The sequence below is a fragment of the Cyanistes caeruleus genome, chromosome 4 (assembly GCF_971803275.1).
Source record: "Cyanistes caeruleus chromosome 4, bCyaCae1.hap1.1, whole genome shotgun sequence".
Taxonomy (NCBI): Eukaryota; Metazoa; Chordata; class Aves; order Passeriformes; family Paridae; genus Cyanistes; species Cyanistes caeruleus.
The window spans coordinates 3,355,048-3,371,658 of NC_141704.1; the positions used below are offsets into that span (position 1 = coordinate 3,355,048).

At 45.4% G+C, this 16,611-nt stretch overlaps 2 protein-coding genes across 19 annotated transcripts in view; one reads left to right on the top strand and one right to left on the bottom strand.

Moving 5' to 3' along the window:
* The window catches only part of PODXL (podocalyxin like), a 41,787-nt gene extending 39,835 nt beyond the window's left edge, over positions 1-1,952 (top strand). Inside the window, exons 8-9 of one of the 4 annotated variants that reach the window (XM_086886397.1) lie at positions 408-464; positions 1,644-1,952. In XM_086886397.1, the coding sequence (XP_086742523.1) occupies positions 408-464; positions 1,644-1,835 (249 nt within the window). In that variant the 3' untranslated portion in view covers positions 1,836-1,952. Of the gene's footprint in view, positions 1-407; positions 465-1,640 lie in introns of all 4 variants that reach the window. The other 3 variants (XM_023918810.2, XM_086886399.1, XM_086886398.1) reach the window with 3 other exon arrangements.
* Positions 1-16,611, bottom strand: part of MKLN1 (muskelin 1) — a 108,748-nt gene that overhangs the window by 526 nt on the left and 91,611 nt on the right. For 11 of the 15 annotated variants that reach the window (XM_086886386.1, XM_086886390.1, XM_086886395.1 and 8 more), the window contains one exon: positions 14,865-15,180. In XM_086886386.1, coding sequence (XP_086742512.1) covers positions 15,059-15,180 — 122 coding nt within the window. In that variant the 3' untranslated portion in view covers positions 14,865-15,058. Of the gene's footprint in view, positions 1-1,589; positions 1,806-4,822; positions 4,978-5,622; positions 5,806-7,547; positions 8,074-8,321; positions 8,416-14,864; positions 15,181-16,611 lie in introns of those variants that run through there. The other 4 variants (XR_015286046.1, XR_015286047.1, XM_086886388.1 and 1 more) reach the window with 4 other exon arrangements.

Genomic DNA, 16,611 nt, shown 5'->3' on the forward strand with positions numbered 1-16,611 from the left:
CTAGCTGGGGTGAAAAACATCCCACCAGGGATGGATAACAACATAACACGCCCCATGTTGTTCAGAAAATGGGTAGGAATAGGGTATTTTTAGCGATGGGAACATGTCAAACTAAAATAACCTGGTGCAGAGGAATAGGTATTAGTCCAACTTGGATGTTCCAGAGGTAAATTCCCACCAGACATAGGGAAAAATAGCAAAAGTAAGCAAGGGATGCCATTTCCAAAAACCAAACACATTCCTCCTTCCTGGCTTTGTTTTTGGGTGGTTTCTTTTGTTCTTCTTCTGTTTTGTTTCCAAAAATGACTTGAAAGTTTGTTTTTTTTTTTTTCTATTTTATTTTTTTTCCCTCCAATCCTCCTCGCCCCCCCTCTCCCTCCCTGTTGTTTTATCTTGGAAATACCCAGAACATCCACCCTGATGTCCCCGGGTTTGATGATGGACATGTGGCCCTGATCTTTAATGTGAGTTCCAACACAGGGATCGGAGGGGCGGGCGCCGCATCCGTAACACCCCCAGCTCTCACCTCCGGCGCTTGGTAGGGCCCAGTAGCTTTTAACAGGACTAAAGCCCAGCTTTACAGCCCCTTTCCCCTCGCTGCATGGCTGGAGGGTGCCTTGCCATGGTGGGAGAGCAGCAGTCCCAGAGGGAAGCAGCCCTTGGGAGAGCCCAGGTGTGTCCTCTGCTTGGGAGCATCCCACGATCCCCACCCTGCCACGAGTGACACAGGGGACTCCCAGCAGCGCCTTTGTACCCCCTCTGCCAGCACCAAGCCCTGCGGTTTTGCTTCTCCATCCCTCTCCTTCTCCATGGATTCCCTCCCATGCCTGTCTCCTGCCATTTACTGGGAGCACTGTAATAGAGCAAGCTGTGAATCCAGGCAGATTTTTAACAGGGCTCCCCAAAAAGGGCTGAGCAAAGACTGCAGTTCCCCACCGAATCCTTCCAGGGAAGGATAGGGATGAAGGACCCACTGAGAGCCCTGTGCTTCTCAAAAAGGGCTGAGCAAGGACTGCAGTTCCCCACTCAGTCCCTCTAGGGAAGGATGGGGATGCAGGAGCCCAAGTGGATGCAAAATTAGGATGGGCTAGGGTTCTGCCAAGAGGTGAAGGGCTGAGTTGGAGCCTGAAGCATATTACACCAAAAGACCAGGGTGATAAAATTTCTGATTCCATCTTTCCCTGCCTGGTTTCCACTGAGAGTTCCAGAATGAGGAGGGATAACACTCAAGATCTGGCAGGTGGGAGCTGCCCCTGAGTAAAGAATAATAAAGCAACTAAAAAAGGACAGAGATGGAGAGAAAGGGGAGGGGAAGAGCAGATTTGAGGTAGGGAGGCAGGAGTTGGGATGCAGTGGTGCTCAACCTCTTCCCAAGGTCCTGGGTGGAACAAACTGAAGCTGGCAGCTGCTCCTGGAGGTTTTCCACATCTCTGGCTGTTCTTTCCTCCTTCCCATCATCAGCAGAGTCTTCCTCTTGCCAGCTCCATGCTATCCCCTTGCTCCCCCTGCCTCAACCTCAACATAAAAGTCTCTATACAGGGCAGCTGTCACAACTGGCTGGGAGGTGACAGCCCTGAGGTGACACTCACAGCATGGCTAAGGTGTTGCTCAGTGGGGTTTATGGTTTTCTTTCCTCATAGCAGCGCCTGACCGAGGAGATGCAGACCATGGAGAACGGCTACCATGACAACCCCACGCTGGAGGTGATGGAGACCTCCTCCGAAATGCAGGAGAAGAAGGTGAACCTCAACGGTGAGCTGGGGGACAGCTGGATTGTTCCTCTGGACACCCTCATGAAGGAGGACCTGGAGGAAGAGGAGGACACGCATTTATAGGATGCAGAACTTGATCAAGAAAAGAACAACCACCCCCCCAAAAAAAATCCCATAAATCCTAAACACACGCACACAGAGCTCCAAAATAAGGCAAAATTCCCCCCAAAAAGAAGAAAATCCCTTAATAAACTAATCATGGCCCCTTGTGCCACCACATGGGGTACAGGATGGAAGAGGAAAGGACATGAGAAGACACCTCTGGGGCACATCAACACAAGCCACTTTGGTGGCCACATCTGGCTAAGCATCCTCCATCCCCCATCCACCTCCCAAGCCAGACCTGACCAGCCATGGGCAAACAGGGTGGCTTTGCTCCTGAAGAGCTGCTGGTGTCTCCTCCAAGCATGTCCCCTCCCATCCCACATCTGACCACACCAGCTGCATCCTCCAGCTACTGAGCGACTCAAAAATCAAGAGAAATAAAGTAAATAGGATGGGAGATGGAGAGTGTCTGACAGCAAAGCAGCACCTGGCAATTAACAGCTTGACAAATCCTCTGGCCCACGCTGTTTAGTCATCACCCTGCCCTCCCTGACACCCAGATAGTAAATGAAAAAAGCTGGAACAGCCTGTTCCTTTTTAATCTGGTTTCCATCCACTCCTCAGAGCTAAAACGCACAAGAGGCCCTCGTTGTGCCACAGGCAAATGGATGCATCTGGACCCAGCGGGATGGCAGGGATGCAGCAGTGCCAAGTGATGCTCAGCCCCGCTGCCAAGGGCTGTGGAACAGATCCTGCACCCATGTGGAGACTGGGAGAGGTGCAGCATCTTCTTGTTTTGAAAGGATGAGATGGAGGGAGAGGAAAAGGAGGAATTCCTGGAGTTCATCCCTCTTAGGAAGGGTGTGGAGAGCAAGAGCAATGCCTGGTCTCTAGCCCAGGTGTGATGTTGGGGGTTTTGTGGTGCAGGAGCTCAGCTCTGGTGCTGCATTTCCCCACAGAAGGATCACTTGCCTTCCAGGAGTTACACAGCAGCATCTCACAGCCCTCATCCATCCTCCACAGGACTGTGGGACACACGCACCACGACAGTTTGTGATTTTTGAGGGCACATTTTCCTGTGTGAGCAGCAGAAGAGGTAAAAGAGCAGCAGAACGTGACCCAGGGAGCTTGGTGGCATTCAGGTGGCCCTTGGTGTTTCATTCCCTCGAGGTTTAAAAGCTCAGCCCATGTTCTTAAACTCTTCTTCACAAGCCACTAAAATAACAAAGACCTGCAAAGCAACTTCCAGCTCAGCAGTGAAGCTGGGACTGAGCTTTCTCCTGCAGCCCTTGGTCTGCCACCCAGGTCTCCCTTTGCTGAAGCCTTTAAAGGGGAGAAGAAAAACATGGCTGGACTGAGGCCATTTCTGGGATTTTGACTCCCCACCACATCCCCTAAATAGCTCTAAAAGGTTGGGGAGAGTTTTATGCCTTTGCTCTGGTGAAGCAGCTCTGGCACAGGCAGGGATCATCCTTGTCCTCCTGCTGGGGTCCATCCTCCAGGACATGAGGCCCTGAAGGTCACGTGGCTGAGTCCCTCTCCCAACGTGAGGATGGTGCTTGTCCCAAACCCTCTGCAAGCCAGAGGAGCTGCAGATAAGAGCGATGCCCAAACATGGCCCTTCTCCTCTGCTTGCTATAAACCAAGGCACGACGGGGAGATTTCCTTTGGGCTCTGCCACCAAGCCAACCCAACTGGGATCTGCTCCCACAGCTGCCCTGAACGAGGGGAAAAGCAGAGCCAAGCAATGGGAAGCTTGGAGAAACCCTGGTGGAGTTGGGAGTTCTCAGGAAGGAGGGGATCGGGGTGTTTCGCTCAGCCCCAGGACAGGCACTGGCAGAAGATACAAGTGGCTCTTCCCCCTTCTGTCCTGCACTGAAGGGCAGAGTCTGAAGTGTTCAAACCTTTATATTTTTGTATGTAAATATTCCTGCTACTCATTAGCAATGTATTCCGCACACTTCACTTACCTGGGCACTGCACTATGGGGAAGTAATTTTGGAGGGGAGGGGAAATAACAAAATAAATTATAAAAAAAAAATTAAAAATCTTAAAAATAAGAAAAAAGCAAAAAAAAAAAGAAAGAAAAAGCTAAAGGCCAGCCTGATAGGGGATTAAAATTTGACATGAAGCAGAAAAACACCTCTTGCCCAGATAACTTTTTGCCACGGCTTTGTCCCTGTTCAAGTTCAGCTTTTTAACGTGGACACGAGTCTCAGAACGGGACTAGGCATCCACAATTACTCTTGTGAGCATTGTGGCCTCCCAGCTGCCCTGACAGACAAGCAGCAGGTCCATGACCTCACATTTCTGTCCTTCCCAGAAAACAAACACAGTGAGAACACAGAGCAGCAGCGACGCTGTGGCCACCGGGGCTGGAGCTGCCACAAGGACACCCCTGGCAGGGCATCTCCAGGCGGTTTTGGCATGTGCCTAAAGATTCCCCCTTCCCAGCAAAGAGATGCCAAAGTGCTTTAATGAGTCAGGTCCAAAGACTTTCCAAGAAAACCCTACAGAGGCTTGAGATCAAGTAACCTTAAATCTTTCCGAGCAGAGACCAGTGAGAATATTAACTGCTCAGCAAGTGCTTATAGTGATTTATATTTGAATAGGAATTGTACATTTATTTATTTTTCCAGACACCATATTTTTAAACCACTAATATTTTATAGTAGATTTTCCTTCCCCTATTTAAAAGAACTATTTCCACAGGAAAAGAAAACAGTACTTTTTTCTTTTTTTTTTTTTTAATGTTGAGAACATTCTTTTTTTGGAAAAAAAAAAAAATCAGGTAGGAAATGCAGCAATGAGCATCTTTGGCCTTAACCCTTCCCTTTGTAGACTGTAGCCATAATTGTTAGACCAAAAAGAATTAAAAAAAAAAAAAAAAAATTACCGAGGCATTTCCTTCCTCCCTGCCCCTCCTCCCTTCCCTGCACTCCTCTTCTCTCCCCCAAAACAGCTTTAACATCCCACACATTGTACAAAGAGATTCCTGCTCTTACCTTTCGGCGAGAGCTTTACGAGCAGCTCAGATGTCCTTGCAAGAGACTTTTCTATTTTCAGATTCACGAGGAAACGTGTAAATACTTTAGGAGCATTTTATCTCCCGCTCACAGTGCCATGACCCAGCTGATGAGGTTGATACTGTGACTGCTGCCTACAGAAGACACACAGGTCAGAATCCATGAGGGACTGGAGAAGGAAAACCTAATTCCCCAGGTGGTTACCTGTTGAACCTTGCACATGTAGTAGGGCTCTTACATACTGTGTAGCAGCATCTCTCATGGGGACAGGAGTCTGATTTACACTGGAATTTACTGAGGAACTGGATTGTAAGAGATTATTCTTGCATTTTCCTACAAATATATTTTGAGAGCATCATGTATTTCTGTCAATAAACATTCTTACTTAAACGACTCGTGTCTTTGGATGAGTGAGGAGGAGGTGGGCAGGGCAGAGGACAAGTTCCAGGGCCACAACTTCCTGCTCTGGAGATGGGAAAATACTGGATCAGCTGGAACAAAACCAATCCAGACATTCAAGGTAGCCAGCTACAGAAGAGCCTGATTTTTCCAAAGCAGAAGGAAGTATTATAGTGGTGGAAAACCTATTAAATTTAAAAACCAGAGGACTCAGGGGTGGGCAGCTGGGGTGATGTGAGGGCACCAGAGCCTAAACACTTATTTTTGCTCCTGGTGCCTTCAAAGCTGTCAGAGGGAAAGGCAGCTCACCCTGATTCCTGCATTTCATCCTTTTTTCTGCATTTCACCCTTATTTATTTCCGCATTTCATCCTAACTCACTCAGGTCTGCAGCCCCTCCTTGCACTCAGGCCAGGCTGTGGAGGAGGGAATCAAACCTCTCATCCATGGAGCAGGAGAGGCATCACCCAAGGGCAGCACAGGGGCAGCAGCAGCGTGGGCAGATCAGCAACTCCACTGGCCTTCAAGTGCCCAAAATAAAACATTTTGTTCCAGGTTAAGTTTCTGCTTATGTAAAGGGAAAAAAAAAAAAAAAAAAAAGGAATTTGGTTGAAGTCAGATATTAAAAATCAGCTGTTTGGCACAGCCTGTGTTCTAACTCTGTGTTCTTCCCCAGAAAAAGTTCCTGTGAATGTTGTGAATATGCTGGATTTATGGGATACTGACTGAGCTTATCAGTGACGTCAGGAAACAGGGCCAGACATAATGCACCGCTAGTTTCACAATTTCTCCAGCACTAAAAGACCTTCACAGGCATTTTTCCACTCTCCGAAACAATGTGAGAATAAACAGATCTTAAATCAACACCCTTGCTAGCATATACTTTTTTATTAAGAAAAAAATGAACAAAATACATTCTCTCCTTATGTACATTACATACAACATAACTACATTTGTAGTTATTCCTCGTGTCACTCATTCATTTATGTACAGCATGGGGCTCACACACCAACCCAGAAATCATCAAAGATGATTTATGCCAAGGAAGAAAATTAACACTCCAGGCTGAACAAAGATCATCCATAAAGAAAAGGGGAGGGAAGGAGAATCACAAGAGTCCAGGGAAGATGCCTGTAACCACCATGGGCTCAGCACAGAAGCAGTATTTGACCTGCCTATTGAAACACATGAGCAGTTCACAGCTTTCATCACCCCATGGATGCTTCTTTCCAGCCCAGGGCTGTCCGCACCTCTCAGCTCAGCTCTCCTGTGCTCAGGTGTCCCAGACAACAGCTGCAGGACAGACACCAAAGGGAATCCAGACGGACACCAGAGCCTGCAGGATTGCTAGGGAGGTGCAAACGCTTCAAGCTGGGTGCCAAAACAGAACAGAGAAGCCAAATTGTGGACAGGGGGTGGACACTCACACTTCCAGCACTAGGGAGGGAGAACCAGCTTTTGGGGACCACACTGGGGCATGGAGGACAAGATAATGAACACTGAAAGTCCAGACAAACAAACCATCACACACCACAGTGACACCATCAGAGCAGAGGCAACAGCTCAACAACCAGCTCAAAACCCCACCCCAATCAGGTGTCTGGTGCCCAGCCAGTGGGTCAAACACTGATGTTTGACCCCAAGCCACCCAGGTCCTGTCTATGCCACCAACTCCCCTGAGAGGGGCAACTACAGCAGTTTCAAAGGGCAAACATTTAACAAAGCTCAATACTCCCAAAAATGACACATGCTGCATCTCAGCACCTGAATGTACAACACCACCAGCCCACAAGGATGGTAATGTCACCTTCAGCTAACTGGGAATGAGCCCACAGACTTTCCCTCTGCCCCTCAGCAAAGTGGTCTGTGCGGTTCGGGGCCTCCAATTCCCAAGACTCCCATGAACACATTTGTTTGTATAATTAAGCTCTTTTCTCTGGTTTAAGGTCTCCCCAGCACCCCCTCATTTCCTGCTGTGGAGGAGGGAGTGCTGGAAGACACAGCAGAAAATACAGCTTTAGCAAATGGCAACAGCTACTAATAATGAGGGGTTTGTTTTCCTTTCCACTACCCTGCACAGCAGCTTCTGAAGTGAAGAGTGTTTTGCACATCAAAACATCAACAGGAGGGGACAGGAATGAGGAGGGAGAGATGAAGGCAATATTCACCCTCCACTGCTAGTTTGCATTCCCGATGACCACAGCAGACAGGAGGGGAAAACAAGTCAGCAGCACAGTAGTTCTCCATTTTCCCCTTTTAAGAGCTGAGTTTTTGTCAAAACCTCAAAAAAACAAGAACAAAAAACCCACTTTTCAACCTCAGCTTTTATTTTAATGAACAGACCCTGTTCACACACCACAGTACTTCTCTTTTTAGTGAAGCACTGAGTAATTGATTGAATCCCTTGGTTACTAAATCAGGATATTTAAAGTATATTTTCCTATCACTGGGGAGTAAAACCTATCTGTTGCTATTTGGGATGTGGAGATGACTGCAACCACTGGAGCCACTGTTATGGTCTAGCCTCCCCACCATCATATTAATTAAAAAGTACCTAATCTCCTTTAATCGAACTGGCAGCTTTCATCAGAAAGCTCAGAACGTTTTCAGGTTTTAACAATCCTTTAAGGCAGGCAGACCTGATCCAAAAGCCAATGGTGCTGCACCACCTCCAGTCTGTTTGAGCAGGGTTAAGCCCAGCTGGCTTCCTTGTAATTGCTGTGGAGAGAAAAAAATTTGTATTATGGTCTCTGATATCTTTAGGGTGGAGAGAGGCCAAAGCTCAAGGTGAAGCTCCAGGATTAGGAGACCCTGATATTGTATCACTTCTCTCTGAAAAAGAGCCAGAGAATCCACATTGTAAAATCAGCTCTGATTTTAGAATTATTTTAGCTTTTTTATATTATTTTAGCTTATTTTATAAGCTACTGTTAGGAATTCTTCGAAGCCCTTCCACAAAGACAGACTACACCTTACACACCTACTCACATCTGGCATCCCTATAATTAACCCCAAAACTATTTCTCTTCTCACTCCCTCTGCTCTGCTATGCTGCAGAAATAAACCAAACACCACAATACCTGTGAAAGTTCTGGATGATTAGAGCAGGTGCAGGAACCTAGGACAACTTGAGGGTTGATCACCTTTTTCTTCTTGGGGCCACACAAAATAAACCTTGAGATGGGAGGGAAGAAGAATCACAGCACTGAATATGATTCCATACAGCACAAGTAAGTGTGTGCTGCAGTGGGAAATCATCTCCCATGTTTCCCTGTCCTTACCTGGGATCAGAAACAGCCCTGGAGAGAACAATGTAAATCACAAGGAACCTTCCTGACTGATTCAGAGGCAGCACAATGGAGTTTTGCAAAGGAAGCAACTGGAGTATGATGTGGAGAAACTGATGCCTCAATAACCACTATGCAGCTCTAACCTTTAATTCCTCTGTAAGTGCCCATTAAACTCAGGGAAGTCTGAAGCATTTTAATAGCAATGAACAGCCACACAGGGAAAGAAAATTCAGAATAAATGGAGGAATAACCAAGGGGGTGTGCTTTAACCATCACACCTGCTAGTGGTAAGACTTTCCTTTCAAATTAGCAGCAAACCCAAAAATCTAATCTGACTGAGCCAGTTTTGAGCTGTTCACTCACATCCCTGTTTCCAGGAATGAACTGTGACTCCACTCTGGAGCTGAACAGTCAAGTGAGTTCTGACAGCACTCACACTCTCCAGGTCATCAGTAAAAGCTGTGCTGACTTACAGCAAACAGCTGGAAGCCAAGGCAATGTGGAGCTGTGTCTGCACCAAGTGTAAATTGAGATTTCAGGGTACAGAGGTGATGCACTGACAGCAGCTCCATTGGAAGCAGAGCATTGAATTTGGGTCACAGCAATATCTGGAGTTCACCTTTATCAAACTGAGCCCATGAAAGCAAAGCAGACAGCAGCAATGTGTTACCCTCAGGATCTGTGCTTGAGGAAGATGCTGCCCTGCAGAGCTCCACACCTCAGCCACGCAGCTGGAATTACACACAACCCACACAGCATCCTCCTCGGAGGTTTACGGATATCACCAAAGTGCACGTGGATAATCCCAAACTCCAGCCAGCTCCGTGACCTCCGCCCGGAATGCCGAGGGGACACCTGCTGGCATCCCTGGGAGGCTCTCCTGTAGCACTCTCCAGCAGCAATAAGCAGGTCATTAACTGCCTTCCACTCCAAAGCTATGTTTGGATCCACTGCCTACGGACAAAAGCATCTGGAGTCAATTTATCCAAGCACTGAGCCATGGACTCTTATCCTGGTTCCGGTACAGTTAACCTACTTTCTCCACTCCAACTTTTCATTATACTAGAAGCTTTCAGTAAATGAGGGGTTTTGCCTACAAGCCATTACCACAACTTGAATAATCTCCAGGATAACCTTTTCTATGACAGGATATGATCAGGTCTCCCATTCCCACAGGCATTTAGATACAGTAACAAGCTTCTGACAGCACATTTACATTTCAACAGTATTTACAGCTTATATACTACGAGCAATCTATAGCAAGAACAAGTCATACAGTTGTTCTTAAACTCTCCTCTCACAAAATAAGATCCATCTCCAAATTAACACATGTACTTATTAAAATAGGCCAAGCTCAGAGTTTCTATAATCTTCCCCCTAAATCAAAACACCAATAATTTTAATTTTTCAACTGGGTCCACCTCTGTTTCTGTAACAAGTACAGCTATAAAACAACACAAGCACTTCCAGAGACGTACATGAACTGCTTTTACTGTCAGGACTTCACTTGACAATAGCCAAACATTCCTTAACTCTGAGCCAACTAATAATCTAAAATTCAAAGCATACACGGGGACTCAAGGTTTCACAAGACATTTTTCCACTTTTAAAAACAACAGGACCAAATGGAAACATATCTACTATTTTTTGCCATTCTCCCCAGAAGTGGCACAGGATTACATCAGCAGAACTACTACCTGTACAGAGATGGAGGCTGTACTCACGTTATTCAAACTTAAAGTTCACTCAATAAGCTCTACAAAAGTATTTATTTCTCGATTCTGAAATGCAGGAGGCAGCAAGACAGCTGATAGTATTTGTGTTACAGCTACCTACCACCCTCCTGAGTTTGACACAAGCAGCATTAATGCTCATCTTTCCCACAGTAAGAGCAGCAAACAAGTTTGAAGCATTCCTCAGGACCCTGCTCTGAATCCATCACTCACCAGCGCAGGCTGGCACAGCACAAAACTTTGGGACAGAGAAAACTCCCCTGGAAGAATCTGCACACATCAGGAAAATGGCTCAGCAAACAGCTGTTCCACAAAGCCCTATGGAAAACACTCTTCCAGAGTCATTACTCGGCTTTGGAAGGAGTTTCTTCTGGAAGAAGGAATAGGTCATGGAGCCCTGGACACTCGTGGCTTCCAATTAAAGAAACACACAGATGGAGCAGTGGCAATCCCTGGCCACCACTCCCACACCTCTGCCATCCCCCTGCAAATAGGTGGGTCCAGTTAATTTGCTTACTAACTCCTCAATCTTTAAACTGTAATCATTAAATCACTCAATTTTCAGGCTGGGTAATTAATTATAATCAATAACCAAAAAGTTTCAGCAATTTCATTTAACTTTGTGGCTCCACAAAGGGAAGCTTTTTCATGTTCTTTAGGAAAATTCCTAATTTCACTCCAGCTGCCACTGCACAAGGCAATGCCTTAGAAAAGCTTTTCCAACTGGGTGTTCCCAGACTGATTTTTCAAAATAAGATTTTGCTAACTGAAGTTCTGATAGGAAGCTCCAGCGTGATCCCTGAGCCAGCATGTACCTGTGTACACCCAGAGCCATTCCAGGCAAACAAAAACCAAATTCCAGAGGTTTATTTACACAGTTGGGTACAACTACTTTAACTACCCATGCAAGATGCCACCCAGGGAAAAGGCAAACCAAACTTTTCCAAGACAAAGTTCTCCTTCCTCATTATGCTCAGCAAAAGGAAGAGATTATAAATATAAACACATCACAAATATCTTTAAAAGAGCCAGAAGATAACAACTTCAATTCATTTCAATGAACATTTTGCATCACCCTTCAGGCCTTCCCAGGACCAATACTAACTAATGAGATCCTCAAAAGAAAAGAGGCAAAAAGGTGGCTAAAGTGGTTATAATCTCATTTAACAACATGTAACAAAGTCCTTCTGCCACATGACAACATTTTGGGTCACATTGCAAGAGCAGAACATGCTTGGAGAAGTCATTTTGGGAGAGCTCTTAACAACGTCTACCTCGTGACTATGAGGGGTTGTGTAAAACAAACATTAACAAACTCACTTAATTCTACCTAATCCAAGTGACCAAAAAAATTAATTCCAAAGGGCTTTATTTCTCTAAGAAAATGTGTCACTTGACAGGAACAACATAAAGAATAATTTCTTGTTTTGCAAGGAGATCATCCAATGAAGGGTATTATAAGGGTCAGAGTCAGTAAAGAACCAAACACAGGGATTTCAAAGGATATTTAAAAAAAAAAGCTAAACCAAGAGTGAAGTCTGGATATCTGTATCAAGTTTACCTCACCCTAACTTCCTCTAGCTTTAAAAGACATATCATAACCTTGAACTTTGGCTTTAAAGACCCAAAACGTGATGAATGAGTCCCTCTCTGACAAGGAAAGATGCTTTCCTTTGCAATACCTTATTTACAAGTTAACACAGAATTTACAGATAAAACTACTCACTGTAGTGCAAAGATTATGTGGTGTCAAGATCATACACAAAGTCACCTTATAATCTAAAGTAAAGGCAAATAGAGTATGTTTGTCTTGTCTAAGCTAAAGAACAGCCTCAGACACAGCCTACAAGCAACGATGGTGAGGTTCCAAGAATTTTCAAGCACAGCTCGGATATTTATGACCTTGCATGCACTGGGCTGTGAAACATTTTCAGGTGGCTGTTTTCAGATCCAATGGGTTTCTTTACTGTTTGTATTTTGGGCTTTCTGTAATGAGCACATCAGATGCTTTCCTGGAATATCACCAGTGTCTTTAAAGATCAGCATGCAATGAAATGCAAACTACCTGTGTTGCTGCCTGACAACAAGTGGCCGGTTTTGAAAGGAAATTTATACTTCAGTCAGAATTTCTGGTTAAAAATTTAAAGCAGGTAATGCAGCATACACCAATGCAAAGAGATCATTTGACTCCTAGCCTTAAGGACAAAAAGAAGGAAAGACCCTTGGCAGAGCCACAGAAAGCTTTCCCTTTGGATTAACCTCTCTGGCCACACGGTGCCTCTGCTGCTCAACAAATACTGCAGAGCTGAGCAAAGTTTCTGCTGGTTAATCACCAGCTGCAATCCATGAACTGTGCTGGTGCGAGCGGCATCGATCTGCTCGGGACAAAGGCAGGTCAATATTTGATCATCCTGAAGTGCTCTCGTTAGCTGGGACTGTCAGTCCTGCAGAATCAACGTTCCCCTCGCTCACACAAATCATTGATTTGCACGACGCTACAGAACACAGAGACGAGGCTGCCGGGCTCCGCGCGCGCCCCCGGTGCAGAGGACAATGAGTTTGGATCGAATTCCTGTCACGCAGATCAGACCTGACACGATGCACTGCTCACCAGCAACACCATCCACAGCTCTGGACGTTCCTGAACTTCCTCTGCCTGCTCGCCAGGGCTCCTCCACCTAGGTGTATCTTTTGGGTTCTTTTAGCCATCCAAGGTGGACACACAACAGCTTATGAAGAGCTTGGTTAATTACAGAACCACCACAAAGAGCATTTAATCATCTGACTGAAGCTGAGGATACACAAGCAATGAGATCAGGTGATAAAGGAGCATAGCACCACTAAATTTAAGTACTAAAAGGTTGCAGAATTTTGGCTGGTTGCATTAAAAGTGCTCATTTCGATCTCAATGGAAGCAACAACTCAGCTGGAATATTGCCCCAGTATCTACATTTGTACTGTATAAACTCTACATCAGTTAACAAAGCCTCAGCACAGGTAGAACACCACAAATCCCAGCAGTGATGTAAAACTTTCCACATCAATAGGAAAAAAACCTGCCACGTTCCAAAGAAACAATTTCATCAGATTTCATTTCCCACACTGAGTGGATTATTCCGCAGACATCTGATTTGCCATCCACTGAAGTACAATGTCTGAACAGTCTCAAGTGACAGGTTAAAAACACTTCACTTGTACAGTCCTCCCTGAAGACAAGCCTGGCCTCTGACATATTGTTCCTTTCTAAGTGATTAAACACCAGTGTGAGGTTTTGAAATTTATTTCTAATGCACCAGGACTACAAAAGTCACACAAAGAACATGATAAAGAGGCAATACAATCAAAGCAAGCAGACACTCGAACTCTGAAAAAGACACTTGACTAACTCTTTATTTCAAGAGTCCAAATCATCTTTGCATACACGGGACTTCCACCAAGTTCAACAGGAGCCACAGCGGGTGCAGCAACAATACCCGACTGGCATGAGCACTGCTGGACACAGAGTTTTGCAGTTTCATATAAATATTTACATCTGCCAGTGTGTACTGAATGCTCACGGAGACCGAATGCAGAGTTTCTAATGCTGGGTATGCATGTCCTTCATTCCACCTCACAGTGCAGCACCAAGCCCTTACAGTGTTTATAAAGAAGGCTTTCAGCAAAAGGAAGAATACATTTTCTATATATATATATATATATATATGCATCAGCTCATTTTCAGAGATTTATGCTAAGAAGGCCTCCCTCACATTCAGATCTAGGTCTAAAATGCATTGACAAGGGAGCTGCATTACATGGGAAGGAGACAAGCTGTTGGGAGCAACGCCCTGTACACAAACACACAGACAAACGCACACAGAAGCACATGGAAACGAAGACAACCTGCTTCAGAAATCCTACACCCAACCTGAGGTCAGGTTGCAGAGGTTGGGGGTGTGTGTGTTGGAAGACCCAGTTCTGCCAGGCTCGCTGAGGACCCACAGGGTTTCTCAGTGGATGAGCACAGCAGCAAAGAGAACAATCTCTGAAAAGGGATCTGTGCGGGCAGCGACTGCACTCCTGTTTTCTGGTTGCATCTCGGAGGTTCCCTCTTGCCTGCCAGGTTTAAGTGGAAGGCTCCAGAGAACAGGAGATAGGGATGTAGGCAGTCAAGTTTAGATGGAGTCTCAGAAGCAATTGGACACGACTGTCAGCACAAGTCCGGGAAGGGGAGACAGACGGTTTGGAACACACGCTTGCCTTCCCGCGACACACCGTGAGTACAAAACTCAGGACGTAAATTACATCATCTCAACATGTGCCAGTGTCCTACCATCAAGTTATTCAGCTGCTGAGGATGGAACTGTAGGATAAAGCAATACATCATGACTAGCTACAAATGAGGAAAGAAAAACCTCTTCCCCCTCTTCCTCAGGAAATGCAAAATAAAACCCATCATCTTTAGTCCCAGACAACTCACAAATCTCAAATTTTCCCCCATAGGCAAAAAGATCACTGCATGACTGGGTTTTATTTCTTTTTCTTTTTCCCCCACCTTTTCATCTTATATCTGCTAACTCAAAATCCAAAGTCAGAAAAAATATATATATTTAGTCAGAAGTATGTCAGTTACATTTTATTAACCTACTCCAAGGGAAAAGCTCCAGGGATTCACCATACAAGTATAAAACCCCTTTCGAACACCTAGGGGTTACTATATTAACTTCATCCCAGCAGTCAATCAATGCAGTAAAAAAATTAAAATACTGAAAATGGATGCTTTTCCCCTCTTCCATGTGTCCAGTGATTGCTCTGTTACAGCGTGATGAGGTCCACCAGGTTGCCTTTAGGAGGGGTCATGTTGTCTGGGAAGAAGTTGACTAACGTGTCAAACAGCTGAGTTCTCTGAGCATACGTGTGGTCAACGTCTGAAAATCCTGGGGGAGGAAGGAAAGGGGAAAGTAAGTGACTCTTCCCAATCCCAAACACTCAGTTTAGCTGTGGAATTGTCCATTTGGGATAAATGTTAACAGCTCCCTCTGCCTCCACTAATAAGGCTGCCAGCTCTCCGTCCCACTCCTGTGAGCACATATACAGAGATTATGTCACCCCAAGCCATCACTGCCATCAAAATACCATAAAAAGTAATAAACAAATGCCTGTCAAGCTCACTGACAGCCCTGAAGAAACAGGGGAAGGAGGAGTTCTCAGGGGACTGCTCTGATGTCCCAGAAAATAAAATCCATGTAGCTATTTTTATTTGGTGCCTCATTTCTTCTGTCCTCAGGCTTTCTTCATTATCGTCACTGCCATAACCAGAACTGCTCCTTGGATTGCTTGGAGTTTTCCTTGAGATAAGCTCTGCTGACAGCAGGAGTTCCAACTCAGAGTTGGTATTTACTCACTGGACTTGCACCTGGCTGCATCCTGGCACACGGGAGCTTTGCAAACTGTTTTCTGGAGTGCTGCCTCCAATGCCGCAGGGTTTGGTTTGCATTGTTTATTCAAATCCTGCACTAAAACCATCACCAAGAACAACAGGGCAGGCACACAATGATCTCCTCCGCTTTGGATTACTTCCATTGCTGCTATCTCAAAGGAATGCTTTTTAATTCAGTGAACTCACTCTTCAGTTAATCAAAGTCAACCAAGATAATCAAAACAAGGAGGGCTAGGTTTTTTATTTTCAAAGCCTCTCTTGATGTACATACCCTCCTATCTGTAAACCCACAATCTGGATAAAGTATTGTACTGAGTCAAGAACGAATTCATCTTTTTAAATGCTTAAAAGTAGGGAAAAGTTTTGAGGGTGGTGAAGCACTGGCACAGGTTGCCTAGGGAAGCTGCAAATTCCCATAGCTGAAGTGTTCAAGGCCAAGTTGGATGGGGCTGGGATCAACTTGGGATAGTGGAAGGTGTCCCTGCCCACGGCAGAAGAGGTTGGAAGGAGATGATTTTTGAAGGTCCCTTCCAGCCCAAACCATGAGTTTTCACCAGCCTATGGAAAACCCAACTTTTCTGCAACTTGGGTTTTCTTTCTTTAAAAAAAGTTCATCTTACAGGGTCAACTTGATGTCTTCCAAACCACAGGAACTCAGCAGAGCTTCCTCATCCAGCAGGGCAGAACTGCAGTGGGCTTTAACTTTCCCTCAGTTTCTTAGACTGGGAATTATTCCTCCATCAAAAACTGAATTCATCAATTCTCTTAGCAAGAGCTCAGTGACTTGAGGATACTCCAGCAGTACAAGGATGTAATTTCTGCCTGTAGCTCTCCTAGAGCTTGCCCAGGATGAGGCTCAGACCACTCAAAGAGTTAACTGGACACAGCGGCGAAACAAATCATGGCTTTGGCTCAGCCCTCCTGTTTC